At 37.7% G+C, this 19,725-nt stretch overlaps 1 protein-coding gene across 1 annotated transcript in view; it reads left to right on the top strand.

The window, feature by feature from the left end:
* Positions 1 to 19,725, top strand: part of SUCLG2 (succinate-CoA ligase GDP-forming subunit beta) — a 109,792-nt gene that overhangs the window by 35,570 nt on the left and 54,497 nt on the right. Inside the window, exons 3-4 of the mRNA XM_005522007.3 lie at positions 14,379 to 14,478; positions 14,607 to 14,697. Coding sequence (XP_005522064.1) covers positions 14,379 to 14,478; positions 14,607 to 14,697 — 191 coding nt within the window. The remainder of the gene's footprint in view (positions 1 to 14,378; positions 14,479 to 14,606; positions 14,698 to 19,725) is intronic.

The raw sequence follows: 19,725 nt of genomic DNA, 5'->3' as shown, positions 1-19,725 counted from the left end.
ACGCTCATTTCAAATACAGATGGTCCCAAGTTTCAAAAGCAGCAACTGTGGCTGGCAGCTCTGGGACTTTTGGGAGTGTTTGCAGGGAAAGGCACTCTGCACTATAGCATTTGAAAAACAGAACCTTTAGACATCTGAAAAACAGATGATTGGCACAAATGACCAGTGATTTATAAAGTTTAGGCCTATGATTTTTTTTTTCCTCCAAGATTGGCTTCAAGACCTCCCCGTTCTCATCAAGTGTGTCCAAGGAAAGTTTTGAAAGCAAATCCATTGATTTGAGGCCTTAAATTTGTATAATAGCTTTATAAGGCTGATGTCAACATTACATAATCAATAAAAATAGGTCTGTGTGTTTGATCTGTGTAGATTTTTGAGGCGCTTCAAACTGCTTCCAGCTTGTTTATTGTGCAGTTAAATCTTAATTTGTGATGACAAAGTGGATTAGGTGAGTGGTAAGAAGCCATGTAGGAAAATTATTATGATAGTAATGAAATGTGCCTGATTTTGTAACAGTGCTCATTTGCAAGATTTTTCTTTCTTTGTCTCTTCATGAATTAATTGTGTAACAGGAGAGTTCCTGGGAGATGTCGACAGAAAACTGGCAGCTCCACCTGCTCAGTCTGCAGTGCCATGGAAGTGTCATTGTGGTGCTTTATCACTTCACTTCTTAGACAGGAGAGCAGAGGTTGGCTGTAGCTCTCTGCTGAAAATAATGTACTCTTCATTTTCACTTTTATTTGTTGTCCTGCTGCTTCTTTCGTTATTCTGGGGCAGCTGAGGGCTTTATGGGAAGCTTATTGTGTGGAGCACACGTGGCTGACCAGAGTGGCCGAGGTCAGAGCCTCGGGTGTCTGTTCTCTCTATCAACACCTCTCCTGCCCTGCTGGCTGGAGCTTCTCTCCAGAGCTGCCCTGGACAGAGCTATGGAACAGCCCACTGCTGGGGGAAATCACTTGATTTCACACCAATGCAATGGTGTTCCTGCTCATCCCTGATACTCCTCTGGTGCTACCAAGTCCATTGTCCCTCTGCAGTGCTCCTGGGTCACCAGCACAGTGCTGGTGCTTCTCCCTGAGCCTTGGGGAACCTTGTTGTGACTTCTGCCTTGGCCCTGGCATTCCACACAGGCTGCCTTGGAGGGTGGAGCATTTCATTTTACTCAGGCCATTGTTCTGTAACATGCTGGGGTTTTGTTTAAATCTTTTTGCCTCCTAATGTTTCCTCTGCTGAAAACTCAGGAAATTGTTGCTGCTTCAACCTTTCTGCAGGCTCAAGTGAGTAGGACCTACCCTCAATTTGTTTGCTGCTGCTTTAAAATTCCTTTAACAAATGCAGACTTGGTTCTGCAGAAAAAAGCTGAGGTAATATCAGAAAAGCACTTCAGTGTTAGTCAATTGAAAGCAAGGAAGTGATTGTAGATGTTCAGTTTTAGATCAGTGGTAATAAAGTAAAAGAAAATTATTATGTGCATTATCAGATTTCATTTCTCATATATCCAGACTGCTTGGCTTTAAAACTCTAGTCCAGAGGCTTTGCATCCGATTTACTTTGAAGAAAAATCTATTAATATCACAACAGCTACTTTCGTGATGAATTTGAAAAATTCTTTCCTTGTGAAACAAAGGAATTGGTACATACAAAGAATTAAAAAAATAGATTGTGTTAAAGAAGTGCACAAGGAGAAAATAAGGAATGGTTTAGATTCATGTAGGTTTGTTTAGGACATGTGCTAGAGAAAAATCTGTCTTAGGGGAAAAAATAGGAAAAATATGAATGTATTTGATAATTGCTGCAATATCCTTGTCACTCTGGGATAAATGGCTCCATACCAAGATGGAAAACCTGACTAGCACTGTTCTGTAAAGGTAAAATGCTGGTTTTCAGTATTTGTTAAGAGTTAAAACATCAGTAAGGTTTATAATAAATACCCCTTTAACCTCCTATTAATTGACATTTGGGTTTTCTAGGGAAGAACCATTTTTTATTTTTTACTGTGGACTTGTTTAAACTCAACCACTTGGATTTTCTTGCTCTTTTTTTACTTGGGGCTGCGCTAGCAACTAAAAGGTGTTATGGATTCTGTCTTTGCCCTGTAAGCATATATATGTGTGTATCTAATATATCTATATATACAATACAGAGTCAAAAACTCTGCCTATCTCTGCCAAGCTTGACTTCCAGCAGTGGACAGCAGTAAAGGCAGTTATCCCAGGTGCTTCTAAGGAAATTTCTCCTGTTACAGATGTCTTAGTAAAAAAAACCTTCCAATGATGCAGGTAGTTCTTTATTTCCATTTTACAGTAAGAGACTTTAAGAGTTTCTGTAACTTCAGTCACTCAGATGGGACTCTCAGACCAAGCTGCTCTCCAATCAGCATGAGCACAAGATGTAATAAAGGGCAGGGAAGAAGAAGGTGCCTGTTCTGGAGTCATTTGGAGAGGCAGCTTGCAATGATTTGAAGTAGGCTGGTTTTTCAGCTGCTGTGTTGGGTACTGGGAATTCTTAGTCCCTGTGAAATGACAGGGTAATTTACATTACTGGGAGCCTCTAATGAGCTGACAGACTCCCAGTCCAGTCTCCAACCCATGGATTTCATTTCTCTGACTGGCAGAGCTCTGCCAGGTATTTCTGGCTGGGCAGGAACCATCCTGTTGGAAAATCCATGGAGTGGGTAAAGGTGAAGAGTCACAACACAAATTGAGCTACACCGTTCGTACAAGCTGTTGTTGTGAAGCTGCACTTCTAAAAGAAAAATCTGAATTGTGATCTTTGAGGCATGCACTCACGTGATTAATTGTAACCTCCAGTGGCTGGCATGGACCAGAAGTGTGTGAATGGGAAACAGGCTGAGGAAATGTTTGGAGCATCTTAGACGTATGCAGACATTCCAAAGCATAATTTCCTTTATATCATTCCAACCATATGTATTTTTATGGGCTTTTTTTAGTGCCTAAAAATCAGAAAATAACTTTTAATTGTTGTTTATGAAGCACCATATGGCTGTCTGTAATTTTGGCTTCTCCTGGAATGAGGAAAATGAAATTAATAGGAAATCACACTCAGAAATCTATTATTAAGTTAATGGAGCTAACAGCTTGTCCAGTGTCCTCATACAGATCATGTTGTAGCTGCATATAATAAAAAGCAAATCCTTATAAAACAACTGAGAAAATGAAGTGGCAGAGAGAGGCCGAGCCAAGAAGCTGCATGTGTTGGTACTGGGCATGGTCATGAATGGCTCAGCTAAAAAGCTACTGGTGAAAATCAAGAATACAGCATCTATTTTGACAATTGCTTTACCACGTGTTCGAAATAATTCATATTTTTCTTCTAGGTGGTTTATGAATTAAAGACTCATCTCAGGATAAAAATCTCTTGTCCCATTTTTTATTTTCATCTTTCAAGTAGAAACTTGTTTGGTCCACCCAACGACATTGTTCAAAGTTCTGTGCTTTTTTTTTGTGGCTTAACATTTAATAAGTAATGGGAACACTTTAAACCTAATTTTTTTCTCTCTTAACCTGTCCTAATAGGCAGAGTTTTCAGAGCTGCAACTGTAAAGTTTGCATTATCTTGCTTCCACCAAACATTTAAAATTGAAGACTTTTAATACAATGGTGCAAAAAAAGAATACATCAAAAGATGAACGTCTATAAAAATTACCAAGCTATGAAAAGCACAGCAGGACTTTTTTTCCCCCTTGTCTGGAACATTCCCTAAATTGCCTTTCTTCAGCATTTTTGAAAAGCATCTGCAGATGCTGTGATACTAAGAAAAATATCACAAAACAAAAAAGAAATCTAATAAAAATAACCAAAATATTTTTTTTTTCCCTTAGGAGGCTAATTAATATTGTCAGGGATGTGTTCTGAATGGGTTTATGTTGATGGCTTGGCTGTATGTGTGAGAAGGAATTGTATTGATTGAGCAATTCTATAAAGCTGTAAAAAGAGCATTGCTCAGGTAATACAGATTTGAAACTATGTTCTAAACAAAATATTTTTGGCATTGCATTTAAATTAACCTGAGTATCACTGATCAGTGAGATGGACTTTTTATGGAGTAATTAAGTCTGAAATATTGAATTAAATACTAAAGATTCTTATAATAGGTCTGCTCTTAACCTTTTTCCAGTATTAGATTATTTTGGCAATTGCTTCTATTTTACATATGTGGTGAGTAAACAAAAACAAGAGGAGGATGGTGGTGCATCCCTTAGTACTTGAGCTCAGTGATTACTGGAGTTATCTGATGTTAAGTTATAAACACAGGTGCTTACCACAACTGAAACTTCATCTGTCTACAGCAATTAATATTAACCAATTGCCAGAGGACTAAAATATTTCTTTTAATACTGCTTAATGCAGTATGATTTTTTTAAGCAATTAAAAGCTAGATACCATGAACTCTAACAACAGGAATCATTAGAAGGTTTTTAAGCAAACTGCACAGGAAAATATCTTCAGGAGTAGATGTGATGGCTGTTTTGGTTGTAGTGCTTCTATGTTTTAAATAGATCTCTCAATTCATTTTTGTATTTCATTGTCTCCTGCATTCTTTAAACCTTTATGTGGTGAATTTTGTTTCATACTTGGATAATTCTGTTTTCTGGATCTGGAGCTCTGGAAATGAATGAGCTTTTGCACAGAGTCTCCATTTAGTTAATCTCCACTTGACAAGAAGGAAACATTAGAACCAACTCTGTTCCTTCTTCGTGGATTTTCTTTTCACTCTGGATAAAATTCATTGGTACTCTACATGGCCAAAGCCATACCTGTTCATTATTTATTCCCACTTTTATCTGCAAAAGAAATTGAATGTCATATTTGTGCAGTCCCTCAGCCCAGCATCTCAGGTACTGGATTTTCCTTCTCCAACTGGATTTTACACCTCATGTCAGGTGTCTGTTAAAAGCTATGGAAAAAAGATTCTTTCTTTAAATTGAGATAGTGTTTATTTTTATTGTGAAGTCTGATTTTCTTCTTCAAATATAAAATACTTAAGTAAATCAGGCTACGTATCAGTGGTTAATACTGGGGTCTTAAACATATCCTCTTTTAAGTATGTGATTTCTGTCTGTAAGTAGTGAAGAAGGTTGGGAGGTTTTTGGTCATTGATTGTGGGGAGGGGAAAGTCAGGTATTTTGGGTTAGTTTTAGCAGGGGGTGGCAAAATCAGTGCTTGCTTCAAAATCAGGACAAGGAATCAAGGACATATGTAGAATAACATCTCCAAAGTAATACTTTTCAACTTTCTGTCTTTGGCACTACTGAGGCAGACATAAATTCTTCAATGTGATCATTTTCCCATCCAGATGTTTCCCAGATAATGACCAGTCTAGCATGATTCTCTTCAGAGGCTCAATAAATTATTTCAGCAATACATTGAAAACTTTGTACTTAATTCCACTGAATAAGTTGGATAATGAATCAGGCTACTGGAGGACATTTCAATCCTACTGGGCTTGGCTCAGATGAAAATACTGACAGATTTGCTATTCTTTTGTATGTTTCTAGTTTTGGATGTGGATTGATTTATTTATGGTCTAAACAGCAAAATGGGTGGTATCTAATGCTGCCCTACACAATGAAACAAAAACTAAAGGATACGAGGCTAAGAGCTAGAGTAGAATTGTATAACAAGAACTGTCTCTGGGAGAGAAATGTTAATTTTTCTAAAAACGTAGATTTTCAGCTGAGAGCTTTTCAGTATTTTCATTGCTTTGGGTAAAAATGCAAACTGTAGAAGAGATTTAGGTTTGGAGCTTCATTAAGAAGTTCTTCATGAAATGTGTCAAAAGCCCCACAGAGGGAAATATTTATGCAGGCACCCAAGTGCCAAGCTGGCATCAGTGTGTGCTTAGAATTAAGCAGATAACTACGAGTTTGATGACAGCATCTGTATTGTGTCACTGTAAATTGTTGTAAAGAGGAGAAATGACCACTGTGGTGGTGAGTAAAGAGCTGAGGTGCCTTGAAGTGGGGCAGTGCATTCACATGGCTGTCTGTCAGGTCACTTTGTCCCAGCTTTTGCAAGGCAACAAGAGATGATGAAACCCTTTGAAAGAATTTGGCCTAATATATTTGCCTAATATTTGCCTAATATTGGCAGCCTTGCAGAAACTGGGTCTGAAGTAGATACACCCTGAGATTTCTCCCTTTGAGCCTGTGGCCTGTTCCTCACACTTTTGAAGGCTGTTGCTTGCCCAGCCTCCACTGTGTGATGCCCTCCACATTTCTTTAAGCTTTGGCTTCAATTTCCAGGCTTATTTTTAAGGATCCTGTCATAGCAGGCCTGTGTGGAAAGACTCTACTTGGCAAAGGGTTAATTATTGTGTCTCTGCTTGAACAGAGTTCACCTGTCACGTTATGGATTTGTTAACACTTCTTAAGTAGTGGTGGTAACATTGCAGTTGTCTTTACTCTCTGCATATTTTCATATATTAAAGAGAGAAGGTTTAGTTTTTGTCTCAGGAAAAAAGTTCCTTTCCATCAGGGAGGAGATGCACTGGAACAAGTTGCCTGGGGAAGCTGTGGCTGCCCCATCCCTGCAAGTTGGACAATCCCAATCCCTATCCCAAGGCCAGGTTGGACAGGGCTTGGAGCAGCCTGGGATAGTGGAAGGTGTCCCTGCCATGGGAGGGATTGGGACAGGATGGGCTTTAAGGCCCCTTCCAAGCCAAACCATTTGTGATTCTACAATTCATCTTAACTTGCTTTTTTACCATGTGATCTTCCTTATTTCTTGCTTAGGTTTTTTATTTCATTCTCTATTTTTGAGAATATCTCCAACTACAACAACTCCTTTATGATTAAAAGTGAAGTGTGAAAAAAACCTAATATATGTGCCTCAGTTATGTATTCTACACTACATACAATTTTTTCAAAATCATCTCTGCAGTTCAATAATGGATAAAAGAATTAGAATCAGTCAGAGAAGGCTTTGTGTCTTTTGTGCCTTACATATAATCAGAAAGAATGAAATTTTGAACACGTTCCAGGAAAGCAGGTGTGTGTATTGTTGCAGCAAGGGGCGAGAACAGTGTCTGTTCCTAATGGCTGCTTGACTTCAACACTGCAGATTGCATAAAGCCTGTTCCCTGAACTGTATTAAAACAAATCGTGTTGTGGTATTCAGTCAAGAATTTAGGGCACAGTTGATCTGCCTAAGTCTGCTAACTTTAAAATATATTTTACTGGGAGAGGGAAAAAAAGGTTTACATGTTATTTTGGCAAGGAAAACTCAAAGCTTGTAAGCTTTAAAAGGTAAAGATGCAAAGGAAACTGCCAGCATATTCATTTATCTGTTTTTTGGTTTTTTTTGTAGTTTAGGGAAATAGGAAGGATAGAGAGAAATGTCTTGATAAGAATCTGTTAAAACCGACAGATTTTTGAATGTCAGTTTTAGAAATCAAGTCTTGTGATTTATTCATGTGTTTTATAGTTACAAGGAAAGAGGGTCTACTAAAGCACATGATTTTGCATCCCCAGGTTTCTCAGTGCTTAACAGAGTATCCTGAGAAGCTTCCATGGTGGTATTGTCAGGTCACAGGGATTCTGACTAATACAGAAGGAAAAGTCTTCTTTGGTTGCTTTTTTGCAGCCTCTTAAAGTGAAATCATCTGAAGAGCAGAAAAATAATATTGGCTTGGGCATAATATGAAGAATTTTTTGAAGTCTGAAAGTAGCAAGAATGGACCTGTTGGGTATAATGATGGAAGAACCCTGGATTCCTTTGCATGGATTTTTCTGTTTTTATTCAGTATTTACAATTTATATGCTGCAGGATGCCAGGGTGACTCTGCAGGTTACAGAAATTGCCTTTCTCTGTTTTGCCCATAGAATGGATGTTGCTTTAGAGCTGCCAGAGAGAGCTTTTTCTCTCTTGTCTGTGAACTTCAGTGCTCTTCCACAAAAGGACAAACTTGTTCATTTCCTGATTGAGTTTCAAACCACGTCTGCTCTCAAGTTTGTAAGCAAATGTGAAAATAGCCATTTTTCTAAGCCCTTTGTCTATTACAGAGGAAATTTATGTAAAAAATAATGAGAATTTAGGTTGAAAAAAGAAGCTGTTAAAGGCTGAAAAATATCAGAAATAAGATATCCCATGGAGTTTTAAACAAGCACATACAATGAACAGTTTCAATATGAGAACTGTTTCTTTTGGATCCCTGCCTTAATATGCATATTTTTCCATGCATTATAGTGGTGCTGCTGGGTCTAGTGAGGCTCGATTTGCTGTATAAGTAATTTATCAGGTTTAACTGAAATGTAGGATGTGTGAATACTTGATTACTTTTACTCTGAGAAGGTTTAAGAGTGCAATATTGAGAGTGAGCTTTAACTTAGTTGATTTTATCTAGCCTTAAAATTTTTATCACCGGTGAAGTGTGTAGTAATGGCTATGAAAGCAATTAATAATAATAGTGACAGAATCAAGAGACTGACTAATTTATCATTATAGATTTTAATGAGGCTTATAATCTAGCAATAAATATACAATATATTCAAAAGTATGGAATTATAAAAAGGATGATTTATTTAACTTTCATTCTAAAATAATCTACAAACCAAAGATTGTAGAAAGTCAGCTTGTAAGAACATAATTCTTTTTGGTGTTATGGACAGAAGGATGAAAATAACAGAGGAAGAGAGTTTAAATTAAAGGTGGGGAAATATCATTGTTTATCTTCATTCAAAAGGCCTTTAAGCACAATAGTTTTGTAGATGTGGGAGGCATCTTGTGGACAGCTTCTTTTTCATCTCAATCTGCTCACTTGGCAGAGCATGGGAACTGCCTCGGATGCTGCATCCCTGCAGCTCTCAGAAGATGGGCAACAGTACTTGGGAAAAGCTCTCAAATTTCAGACCAAGCTGGTATAAAGAGACCCAAATGTGAAAAGTTATTATAACAACTTTAAGATTCAGTGTTCAATGTGGAAACTAAGCTTTACTACAGTTTTTCTATTATTGTATTATGTTTGTTATGGTCTTCCTTATTGTTTTTATCCTTCTCCCTTCTTTCCTTGCTGAAGTAATCTATGGAATGTCTCTGGTCTGGACTGTTGCTAAAAGGTAACAAGTGCCTGACAGGATCTTGACTGAGGTGTAAGAGGGTGGCTGAAATTTGGAAAATTAATTATAGCCCATCCTGCCCAAAGGGAAGTTGGAAACTCAGGTGGTAGGGACAGCATTAAAACAAGAAAGAAGCAACAGTAATAAAACAGGACAGATGAGACCCCAAAAAGTAGGTTTCCCTACTGCTGGATCAGCTAGACATGAGTAGTAAAACCCAAAACCAGTCCAAACTGGACCCCTTTAAAGCTTGTGAGGGGAACCCTTGGTTTTGGAGGAAAGGCTCTGAGCTGCAGAGATGCAGTTTGGGAGAGATTATTTGGAACCCTTACAGCACACTTGAGCATTTGTGGGTTTGAATCAACATTGGTGAGGAAACAAGTAGGAATGGCATGTAGGTGTTCTGGGATTTGTATGATACCTTTATAGTTCTTGTATTATCCAAAATAAGGAAAAATTGCTGTCAGAAAATGTCTGTAATGTCTGCCTTGATTTTCTCAAATCTCATGATATGAAGGTAAAACTACTAATCAAGGGAAACCCCTTGCTTTGGGAAAGGAAACACTGAATTTGCCTCTTTGTTTAGGAAAACAGTGTTAAGCATAAATGCTTGGGAGATGGAATTGGTCATCCAGTGAGATTCCCAGCCAGTCCTTCATGGAGTAATATTCTAGAAAACCATGAAAGAGACATGGACTAAAGCCTGGATGGTGAAAGCAAAGCTTGAAGTTGCACATGTCCAAACAAAGAAGTGATTTGTGTTTCTCAGAGCAGTTTTCCCAGGTAAATACATCTTTAGGTTGCCCTCTGCCTTTCTGTAGGGGTGGAGAGTTTGGAGCTGGTTAAAGATTCCTGTACCTCATCTGCCTCTTTTGGGATTTGAGGAGGAGGAAGTGCTCCACAAGTTCTGCTGATCAAGCACAACTTAATTAGAGGAGGGTGACCAGCAAAGTTGTTGAAAGCAGTGGCTCTGCCTGGCTGCAGCGGGCTGGGTTCCTGCTGTGCATCCTGGCATCCCGGCTGCCTTCATGGGCAGGGCTCCTGTGTGTTTGTGTGCTCAGTGTGTAGTCAGTAAGGAGACAGGGCATCTGTAAAACCTGGATTTGGCATGTCCTGGCTCTGTCTCCATTGTGCAGCTCCTGTGGCAGTGGGTTGCTCTCATCTGCTTTGCTATGTGTGCTAAGCTCATTCTGAGAGAGATCAGGGACGCTTTGCTGCTGCTGCAGTATTTACATTAATTTACATTGGAGTCAGGGGTTTGCAGTGAACCCTTCTGTGCTCAGCTGCCTTACACTGGGGTAAAAATACACTGATGGCATAGTGGAACAGGTTCTGCATTTTTAAAGAAGGCACAGACAGTAATTAATTTATACAGAGCCCTTGGACAGAGAAGCCAGACCACTGAAAGTCCCCTGGTGAGGCAGAAATTTGATTAGAAATTCATGTGAGACCTCCTCCCTTTGTCCCAAGCTCTAATTCTGTAGTGTGGGAGGTCTTGCCAAGGTAGTCCTGAGTTCTCCCTGGCAGAAAGCCTTTTGTTCATAAACATGGGAGCGTGTGAGACCTGTTCCCATGCAGCCGTACATCGTGTGTTCTTTACAGCAGTTTATTTTTAATAAGCTACAGCACATTTTAATGTAATTGTTAGCATGCCTAATTTGCAGCCACACAGTCGTATCAATAATAGTGGAAAGTTGTTCACAGGTAATAAATTAGCATAGCATATAACCAGCAGAACTCTGTATATTGTTTCACGATCAAGAATTCAGTAGTTAAATATACACAGCAGTGGGCTGAGAACAAGCTGTTCATTTTTGCTGCAAGCAGTACCAGTGGACCAGAGTAATCATAGCTCCCAAAAGCAGGACTGATTTTATTGATTTTAAATAGGCATTCATTATAGCACTGAGCTTATTCCAATTGCAAGGAATATCACTGCTATTTGTATTCACAGTGCTGACTGAGGGAAGGAGAGGTCTTGTTGGATGCAATGTACAGGCTGTTTGTCCCTCGGTGTTCTGTTCTGCCCTGCTGAAACATTTGAATTTATTATAGAAAAATAAGTACTTAAGGCTTTTTTCCTGTGGTTAAAGTTTTTTAGAAACACAGAGCCAGACACAGTTCTGAAATTTTGAATTCTGAGTAGTCTTCTTAGGGGTAAAGGTCTTGCTTATTTATTGGCATCTGATTTAGGCATCAGCTGTATTTTGGTTCCATTTTTTTAAAGGATCCTTTAGAAATCATGGAATCTCTTTGTTTGGAAGTGATCTCCAAGATCACCAAGTCCAGCCATTTAACCTAATGCTGCCAGGTCCAGCATTTAAACCTATCTTTAACACCTCACCTTCACCTCTCTCGTTTTCTGTAGCTTAATGTAAAAAAGGCAAATACAAGAACTGCTCAGTCTGTGATATTAATGTATTCAGGTTATAATTAGTTAAGAACACATGCTGTTACCAGCAATGTGTTATTAATCTGCATGGAGCAGTTTGCAGCTATTGGTTGCTAAATTAGTGACACTTAAAAGCTGTTGGGTTTTTTCTATTGTTTCTAATGATATAGAAAATTATAAATCCGTGACTAAAAATCCACATATGCGCACTTAAGAGGCAGGCTGGTTTGTTATTTGGTTTTCTTTGGAGTTTTTGTGGGTTATTTTGTATTTTAATTTACACAAGGCTGGTCAGTCAGTGGCCATACACAGAAGTTGGTTGAAACCTTAATGCTGTTGAAAATGTTGTACTGTACTTTATGGTGGTGTAAAGGCATGTTGTTTGTGATAAGTTTTCTTCAAATCCTTTATGTGTAACTACACAGTCCTGCTTAAACATTTTTTTCCTGTGTTACTAGAGTAGTTTGGAAGAGTATTGATAGAAATTAGTTACACCTTTCTGGTTTTAATGGGTTTAATAATGACTTTAGGTACCTTTTTTTTCTCCTTGTTTTTCTTAAACCTACAGGTGAAGGTGAATTACTTCAAATATTCTAGCTAATCCCACATTTTTGCTTTAGCATGGTCTTTCATAACATAATTTGGAAATTCAGGATGGAACAAAAACTTTGTGCAAGCATTTCTACAAATCAACTCTTTAAATAAGATGGTGACATTAGGTAGTGAATCAATTTGGTAATGATTGGTAATGGAATGATCAAGCCTAGTTACTGTAAAATGAGATTTGGATTGTTTATTTAATTTTACACAGTTTGGGAAAATAATTATGGAATTAAATTGCTTCCTGTTGGTTTCCTGCAGGGCATGAAGAACCTGCTCTGCTGAGCTGCTGCACTGAACAGTTCTTCAGGTCTAATCTTTACATGGCTGTGCTCACTGTTGTGTCTGTTTATGGGTTTGATAGTTGTTTTTCTGAAGTTACTGTATTGCCTTGATAGTCCTCTAGGGGATTATAAAAATGTACACATTAATTCCTTTCTCTACCTGCTTTTATTGGAGCCCAGTGGAGATAATTGGTGCTCGTGGAACGTGGTGGTTGGGAATGAGGGTGATGATCACTCCCAGAACTGATACCACCCATCACTGACAATCAAAGCTCACATTGTCAGTGATGGTTGGAAGCTAAAATTGATTTAATTAAATGCTTACAGCATCTATTAACCAATCCAATATACCGTATTGGATTCTTTATCACAGCAGCTACTGTGATTTTTAGAGTTTGCTTCTGAAGGTTGAAAAGTGATTTATAGTTTTAATTCATCTTAATTTGTGTGCTTAGGAAACATTTGATACAAAACTTTTTGTTGCATTTAAATTTCCTTGTTATCTGCCCTGCAGTGGCATGAGTAATAGGGAGCCCAGAACATGAATACATTGGAATGCATGAAATATTTTCAAGGAGAATGCTTTTAAGGTTCAGAGTGATATATGTCAAATGTTACTGAATGAATAAACACATGGAGAGATTTTAGCCTCAAGCAGCTTGGAAATTAAGCATTTCTTAGTACAGTAGCTGTATTAAAACTAATTAATAATAGTAATAATAATAAAAATAGTAATAGTAACTGCTACTACTTCTACTGTGTTAAAGTTCAATACCTGTGTTAAATAGAATATTTGTTTCATAATATTTATTCTATTCTAAGGTTCAACTTTTTTTCTTTTGTAGCTGCTGAAATTTATTATGCAGGCACTTTGAAATGATGCTGTGTCAGAGCTTGCCTGCATCAAAAATTGCTGCACTTCTAAACTTATATTTAATAATCTGTAAAATGTTTTTACAGCCTAGAAAGCCTGTGTGTGTTTGAATTAAAGTACCTGTATCCTCTGTGCCAATTAAACAGTAAATTTGTCAATTTAACAATAAATTCTCATGTTTTCTAGATACTTAGATAAAATATTATTGTCCAAGGTGTGACCTAATCCAAACTGAATCCTAATCCACTGAAGTCAGAGATTTCCACGGACTGCAGGAGAGGGTAACAATGACCCTTTTCTAGGCACACTTCATGATCTGTTAACATTAGGATCTCAGACTTTGCAAAGCACCCAGCACTGTTATGACAAATGTGCAAAGTGACAGTGGTTGGTGTTAATAAACGTCTCCAAGGCACCTGAGAGGTGTTTGTGCTTCAGGAAGTCACTGTGATCTGGAGCTGCAGAGATGATGAGTGATGGTTTGGTTTGAGTTTGTTTTCTTTTCCCTTTTCCCCCCCGTTTGGTTCTGTAAGGATGTCAGGATTGCTTTTGTTTGGAATGTAGGACTTGGTGCAATTGTTTTTGTCTGTGTCTTGCTGTACTTTTGTGTTACTAAGAGACTGTTATCCTCAAATTGCCAAAGATCCAAGTGATGCCTCACAGACAGATGAAATATTTTCACAGCTCCTGCCCTTGCTCTGCACTCACCTGCCCTTTGGAGGTAGGGATTTCGTTCAGAGCAAGGAATGGAATTTATTTCTCTTGATGAGCATTGTTTTATTGTGCATTCAAGACAAAATATGATCTGATTTATGTCTAAAAACCATGCCAGTGTGTCAGCCATGGAGCTGGGCTGGTTGTGTGGATTGTTGGGCAGGCCATGTAGCATTAATAGCACGGTTCTGATCTCTGCAATGACTTATTTATCCTTCTAATAAGCTGTGTATCCCTTAACTTCCTTAGGCAATTCTTTTTTTTTTTTTTTTTGGCAAGGTTGCTTTATAGAAATGATGAATTTACTCTTGTTTTATTGCTTACTAGTTATAAACAACTTCTTGTTAATGAGTCCAATCTGGAAATGCTTTTTGATCTCTTATTAACAAGCTCAATAATTGACAAACCACAGAATTGCTATGTGTTTTTCTTTTACAGAGGCAAAGGAAATTGTTCTGAAGGCACAGATTCTGGCTGGAGGGAGAGGGAAAGGTATTTTCAATAGTGGATTGAAAGGAGGAGTTCATCTAACTAAAGAGTAAGAACTTTCAATTGAAAAAAACATAAATAAATTGTTTCTTGTATAATATTTAGGCTGTTTACAATAGCTATGGACTGTTTCTTTTAATATTTTTCAGTAAACTAACATTTTTCCTTTGTTTGTAGCCCTAAGACTGTTGAACAGCTTGCTAAACAGATGATTGGGTACAATCTGTCAACCAAGCAAACTCCAAAGGATGGTGTGACAGTTAAAAAGGTAAGATTTTGGCCTCTTATAAGTTGAAAACTATGTTCAGCCACAATTTTACATTAATAAGCTGGGATGTATGACATAGATTTTTTTTTTCAGTCCTTCTCTAGTTTCTGATTGATTACATCTAATTGATAAAAAAAAAGGAGTTATTTCATTAGTTTGTGTATATATTTTGTTCGTCAATTTTGGCATACCCACTGATGGAAAAATAAATTGATTTCTGCAATGTATATTGAAAGGAATCCTTTGCCATAGGCTCATCTTTCATCAAATACATACTAAATGGTGATATAATTGCATTAGAGCATTAGCTGTACATGCTTATTGACATTCTGCTTACAGGAGCAGTAGATACATGGGTCCCTTTAGTAATAATATTATCTGTATTTCAGTCACCCTCAGGTCTGGGCAAGTCTTAATAGAGTGACAGATGAATCACAGTATGGTTTGAGTTATAAGGGATCTTTAAAATTCCTTCAGTCCAACCCCCTGTAATGGGGAATCTTCAACCAGATCAGGCTGTTCAGAGCCCCATCCAACCTGGCCTTGAATGTTTCCAGGGATGAGGCATCCACCACTGCTCTGGACACCCTGTGCCAGTGCCTCACCATCCTCCCTGTAGGAAACAAATCTTTCTTATGTGTAGTCAAAATCTGTCTTCTTTAGTTTAGAATCACTGTGACTTACTGCAACAGGCCCTACTTAAAAGTTTGTTCCCGTCTTTATTGTAAGCCCCTTTAAGTATTGAAAGGTTTGTATGAGGAAAGGTTTGTATGAGGTTTTTTTTTCTCAATTGAAGTGTCTGAACAGTAGATTCCTTCTACTTGTTGCAGATTCAGACTAAAATATATTTGTGGTAGTGGTTGAGGTACCAAATGAACCTGGGAGATCTTTTTCCAATGATGGTGCTTTCTGCAAGGCACCAAGATTCACTTCAGCATGAAAGATTTGCTCTGTGTTGGCCTAAATAAGAAAAGCAAAGATTCAGCAAAATTCTCCTTCAAATGACTAAAATTCTGTGAGCCAGGAAATCCTGGCAATTGCCTATCTGCTTTGTCTGTTTTTATCTCTTGCTTTGTTTGACTGAGCAAGAATCCTCATACAGGTAAAGTCGTCAAGAGCCACACTGCATCTGTGCCAGGAAATAATTTGGCATGAGCTGAAGGAACTGCAGTTCCCATTTAATATCTTGTGAACAGCTTGGAGTATTAGCACAGAAGGGGAAGGAACACCTGTCTGGAAAGATCCTGTGTAATGAGGGCTGGAGGAAGGTGTTCGAGCAGTTCTTCTCATGGGGAGCAAGGAGAGCAGATTGCCATCACTGCTCAGGGTTGCTCTTAACAAGAAATACCAGCTATTAAGATAGGAGACTCAGTATTACCATTAAGGCATTTCTGTTGGAGATCCTGATAATACTAAGGATATAAGAAAGGATATACCTTGTCCATATTAAGGAATTCTGCTGGGGAAAATTAGCATTGTAAAAGCAGCTTTCTTTTGTAAGTTCTTTGTTTTTATTCTTTTTGCCCTACTTGGCCTGCCTTGAATACATCCATACAGAAATTCTACTTTTTTTGTCAGAGTGCAAGCCTGTTCATCATTGACAGATTCAGTTCTGAAAAAGAAACTTCTAATTTTGTTTGAAATTTATAGAAATGAAAGAAATGTATGGGTGTTGGGGTTTTTTTGACATGGGTTATTCAAAGGATTTATATTAGGACAATTTTTGTGCCATGTAGCTATAGAATATTTAACTTGTAGTTCCTTTCTCCCCCTCCACATGTTTGTGTGAATGAACAGTGGGCAGGACTAAGCAGATGGGGCAGAGGTGAAGTTTAAGGTGAAGTTTGCACTACTGAACTGCAGATATTTATTTTGGTGGAACAAGATTGTCTACAGCCTTGAGAGACTGTATTTTTCCTTTGCTATAGAGGTCCAGGGAAACTGGTATTTTAATGTTGATGCATGATAAACCAATGTGATGTTTTTCCTTGGGAGAAGCTGATCATCTGCTGTCATAGACTTTTATTCTGATTATAGAGTTGGCTTTTCAAAGTATGTTGGCTTTTAAATAGTATGTTTTATATTTTTTGGTATTGAGTTCTTGATTCTTAGTAATTAATGGTAAGAACATACACCCTGCTTTAAATTAATTAATTTTGTAGCAGTTGCCCAATGTTATGCTTATTAGATAGTGAAGAAAGCATGTTTAAAGTTACACACTAGTTCATCAAAAAAGTATTTCCCATCAGAATTATGTTTATTTTAAAAGAATTTCTCATTTACAAAGTTAGCTCACGTTGGGATCTTTAAAGTAGTTAGAGGAGCTGAGGGCTCAGGTTTGTGGTGTCAGGACTAAAAAATCAAATACTGACATTTTAATCACTGGCCAAACTACCATAATATTATTAAACATATAAATGTAGTGATGTCTGAGGTATCATTTAATGCATGGGAACTAGTGCACTGAAAATTCCAGGCAGACTCTTTGGGCTTGCTAAGATGGGAACAAATTGCTGCATTTTTTTTTCTATTTCAAGGTACGTGCTTTCTCTCTGCATGTGTGGAAGAGTTTGTGTTCTACATGTACTTAAGGAAAACTGAATTTCAGGAAGAAAAGACTTGTTTTTAGGATTTGTGCTTTTTAAACTTTTTGGTGTTCTGGAAAGTTTGAGTGGTTTAAAATACTCCTATGTTTTAAAAAGGTAATAAGCATTTTTCAGAAGGAAAAACAGTTATTATGTCACTTTTTGTGAGGCAATCAATGAGCTAGTGTCAAGTCAGGGAGTGGAAGTCATGCACCTTTGGCATGTAAGGAAAGTATAAAAGGTAGAAATTTTCTACAATTAGAATAATTATGAAACAGAAAATGGTGATTTCAGCTTGCTTTCTCAGCTTGTGCACCTGCTACAGAATTTAAAGTGTGTTTGTGCCTCTTCAGATTGATGTTTCTCAAATTAATTGCAATCTCTTCAATTCCCTTATAACTTGGAACCTGTTTTGTGAGTTTACATAAAATCCTCTTATGGCAGTTTGGAATTTGGAGAGCCTGGCTGTCTGTGATGACAGTCTTCTCTTATCATGACAACCTGAGAATTCACTACCTGTGTTTTCTCTCCAAGCAATAACAGAATGAACATTTTGCATATTTGATTCTGTTTAAAAAAAGCTGTTACTGTTACCCTCATGGCATTAGATGTGTGAGTTAAACTTTTGGGTAACGATTAGTTACAGAGAGGGAAAGCTTGAAGTTGTCAGGAAGTTTTAATGAAAACTGATTTTTTCCCCAGGACATTTTAAATATAAATATGATATGGTAAACTGATAATGATGTGTCATATTCTTTATCAAAAGCTAAACAGGGAAAATGTGAGAAGAGTCAACAGTCTGTAGATTCAATTTCACTATTCTTAACTGTTCATCAAGGTGTTTGCATTAGTTCTGGCATGTGAGTGATAGGTAGACTTAAATGATATTTAAAGATCTGGAACACCAATTGCCCTGGCTTTGCTCTGCATCAAACCAGGAGGATGAAGGAAAGTTACTTTGTTGGGAGAAATTAGAGATACTTCACGATCTGACAGTTTTTGCTCTAAGGTTGCCTACTGCAAATTAGACTCTCAGTAGTTTTGTGAATTAAGACAGAAGTATCTGATGATGATGACATTGTTAATTAACAACGGTGAGGACAATCACTCTGGTTGGAAGTCACAGTTGAAGATACCTGATTTAATAATGTTAGTTCCACCTGCTGTGCCTGCAAGTGTATTCCTCAAAACTTGTTGAGTGTATTCCCATCCTAAATCTGGCCCTGACCCTGATCTCTGTGGAAACAACAGCTCTGATAAGATCCAGTAGGACCAGTTGGTTTTATCTGACTTGTGTCTAAAGCAACTGATGCACATTTTTCAGATACATTGATGCAGGATATGTAAGAAGGTGAGAACATGGATGCAGGTAAAAATAGCAGCAAATCAAGGATGCTTTCCCTACCCTTGCTTGTTAATTTGACAAATCTTGGCAGGTAGCCAAGCTATGTCTCTGAAGTTGTCTTTTAGCATCCCTCTGTAGTAGATTAAAATAGGCAGATGCTTTTAAGTAGTACAGTAGTTTTCTGCATCTTGCTTCTCTCCTTCACCCCAGCTTTCTTTACTTTCCTTTTGAACAGCTTATTTGAACTATTCCTTTATATCCCCCAATGTTGTGTGAATAAAGTGAGGTAAAAGAAGGAAACAAAATTACTATAAAGCAAATTTCTTCCAAGTCAAAAAAAGACCATAGAGAAATTTCATCTTTCCTTCAACTCTGAGCACTGATGTCTTTATTTGATTCCTTGTTTCTTACAGTTATTTTTTTTCCTCTTCTCTAATACCTACTGCCTGGCAGAAAGTCCCTACATTCTTTCTTATGTACTCTGGAATAGACTGTCAAAAATGCGACTTGGGTGAAAGTATAGTGCATCTTTCTTGTTTATAGTCCTTGAACTATGAAAACCCCAGGAACACTCTTTTGATGGAGCACCTTGTGCCAGGTAGGCAGAGTTTTAAGGCTGCAGGTATAAAAATGCCTCTTGGGTCTGCTGACCGAGAGGATGAATTTCTCATTGTGGTATATTCAGTGATGATCACTGTCTGCAGTCACGGTTCAAAACTGTCACTTCATAAACAGACCATATTAGAAGGATGTGCCACTTAATCCTTCTTAATTATATTAATACTTGGGAAGTGATTTTCCTGATTTCTACCTCTTTCATTGAAAGATGTAGCTGTTTTAAGGAGGAATGTAATGCTAATTAAATTGCAGAGGTGGCTGCTTCACTTTCAGACTGAAAAGCAAGACTGTAGTGCAGAGCAGAACTACAGCCTTTGCAGCTTTGATTGTGGCATCTTTTATGATCACAGGCAACAATTACTGATGATCATATGCAGATTTTTTCCTAAAATTAAGAATATTTTGGGAAATTCAGTATTCTTATAGCAAAACAGTTTTGTGAGTCCTTTGCAAGTGTAAAACTCCTCAGTCTCTGAAATC

The sequence above is a fragment of the Pseudopodoces humilis genome, chromosome 13 (assembly GCF_049639895.1).
Source record: "Pseudopodoces humilis isolate 2021_Gansu_Grassland_sample_001 chromosome 13, ASM4963989v1, whole genome shotgun sequence".
Lineage (NCBI taxonomy): Eukaryota > Metazoa > Chordata > Aves > Passeriformes > Paridae > Pseudopodoces > Pseudopodoces humilis.
This window is presented reverse-complemented; position numbering and strand designations above follow the sequence as displayed.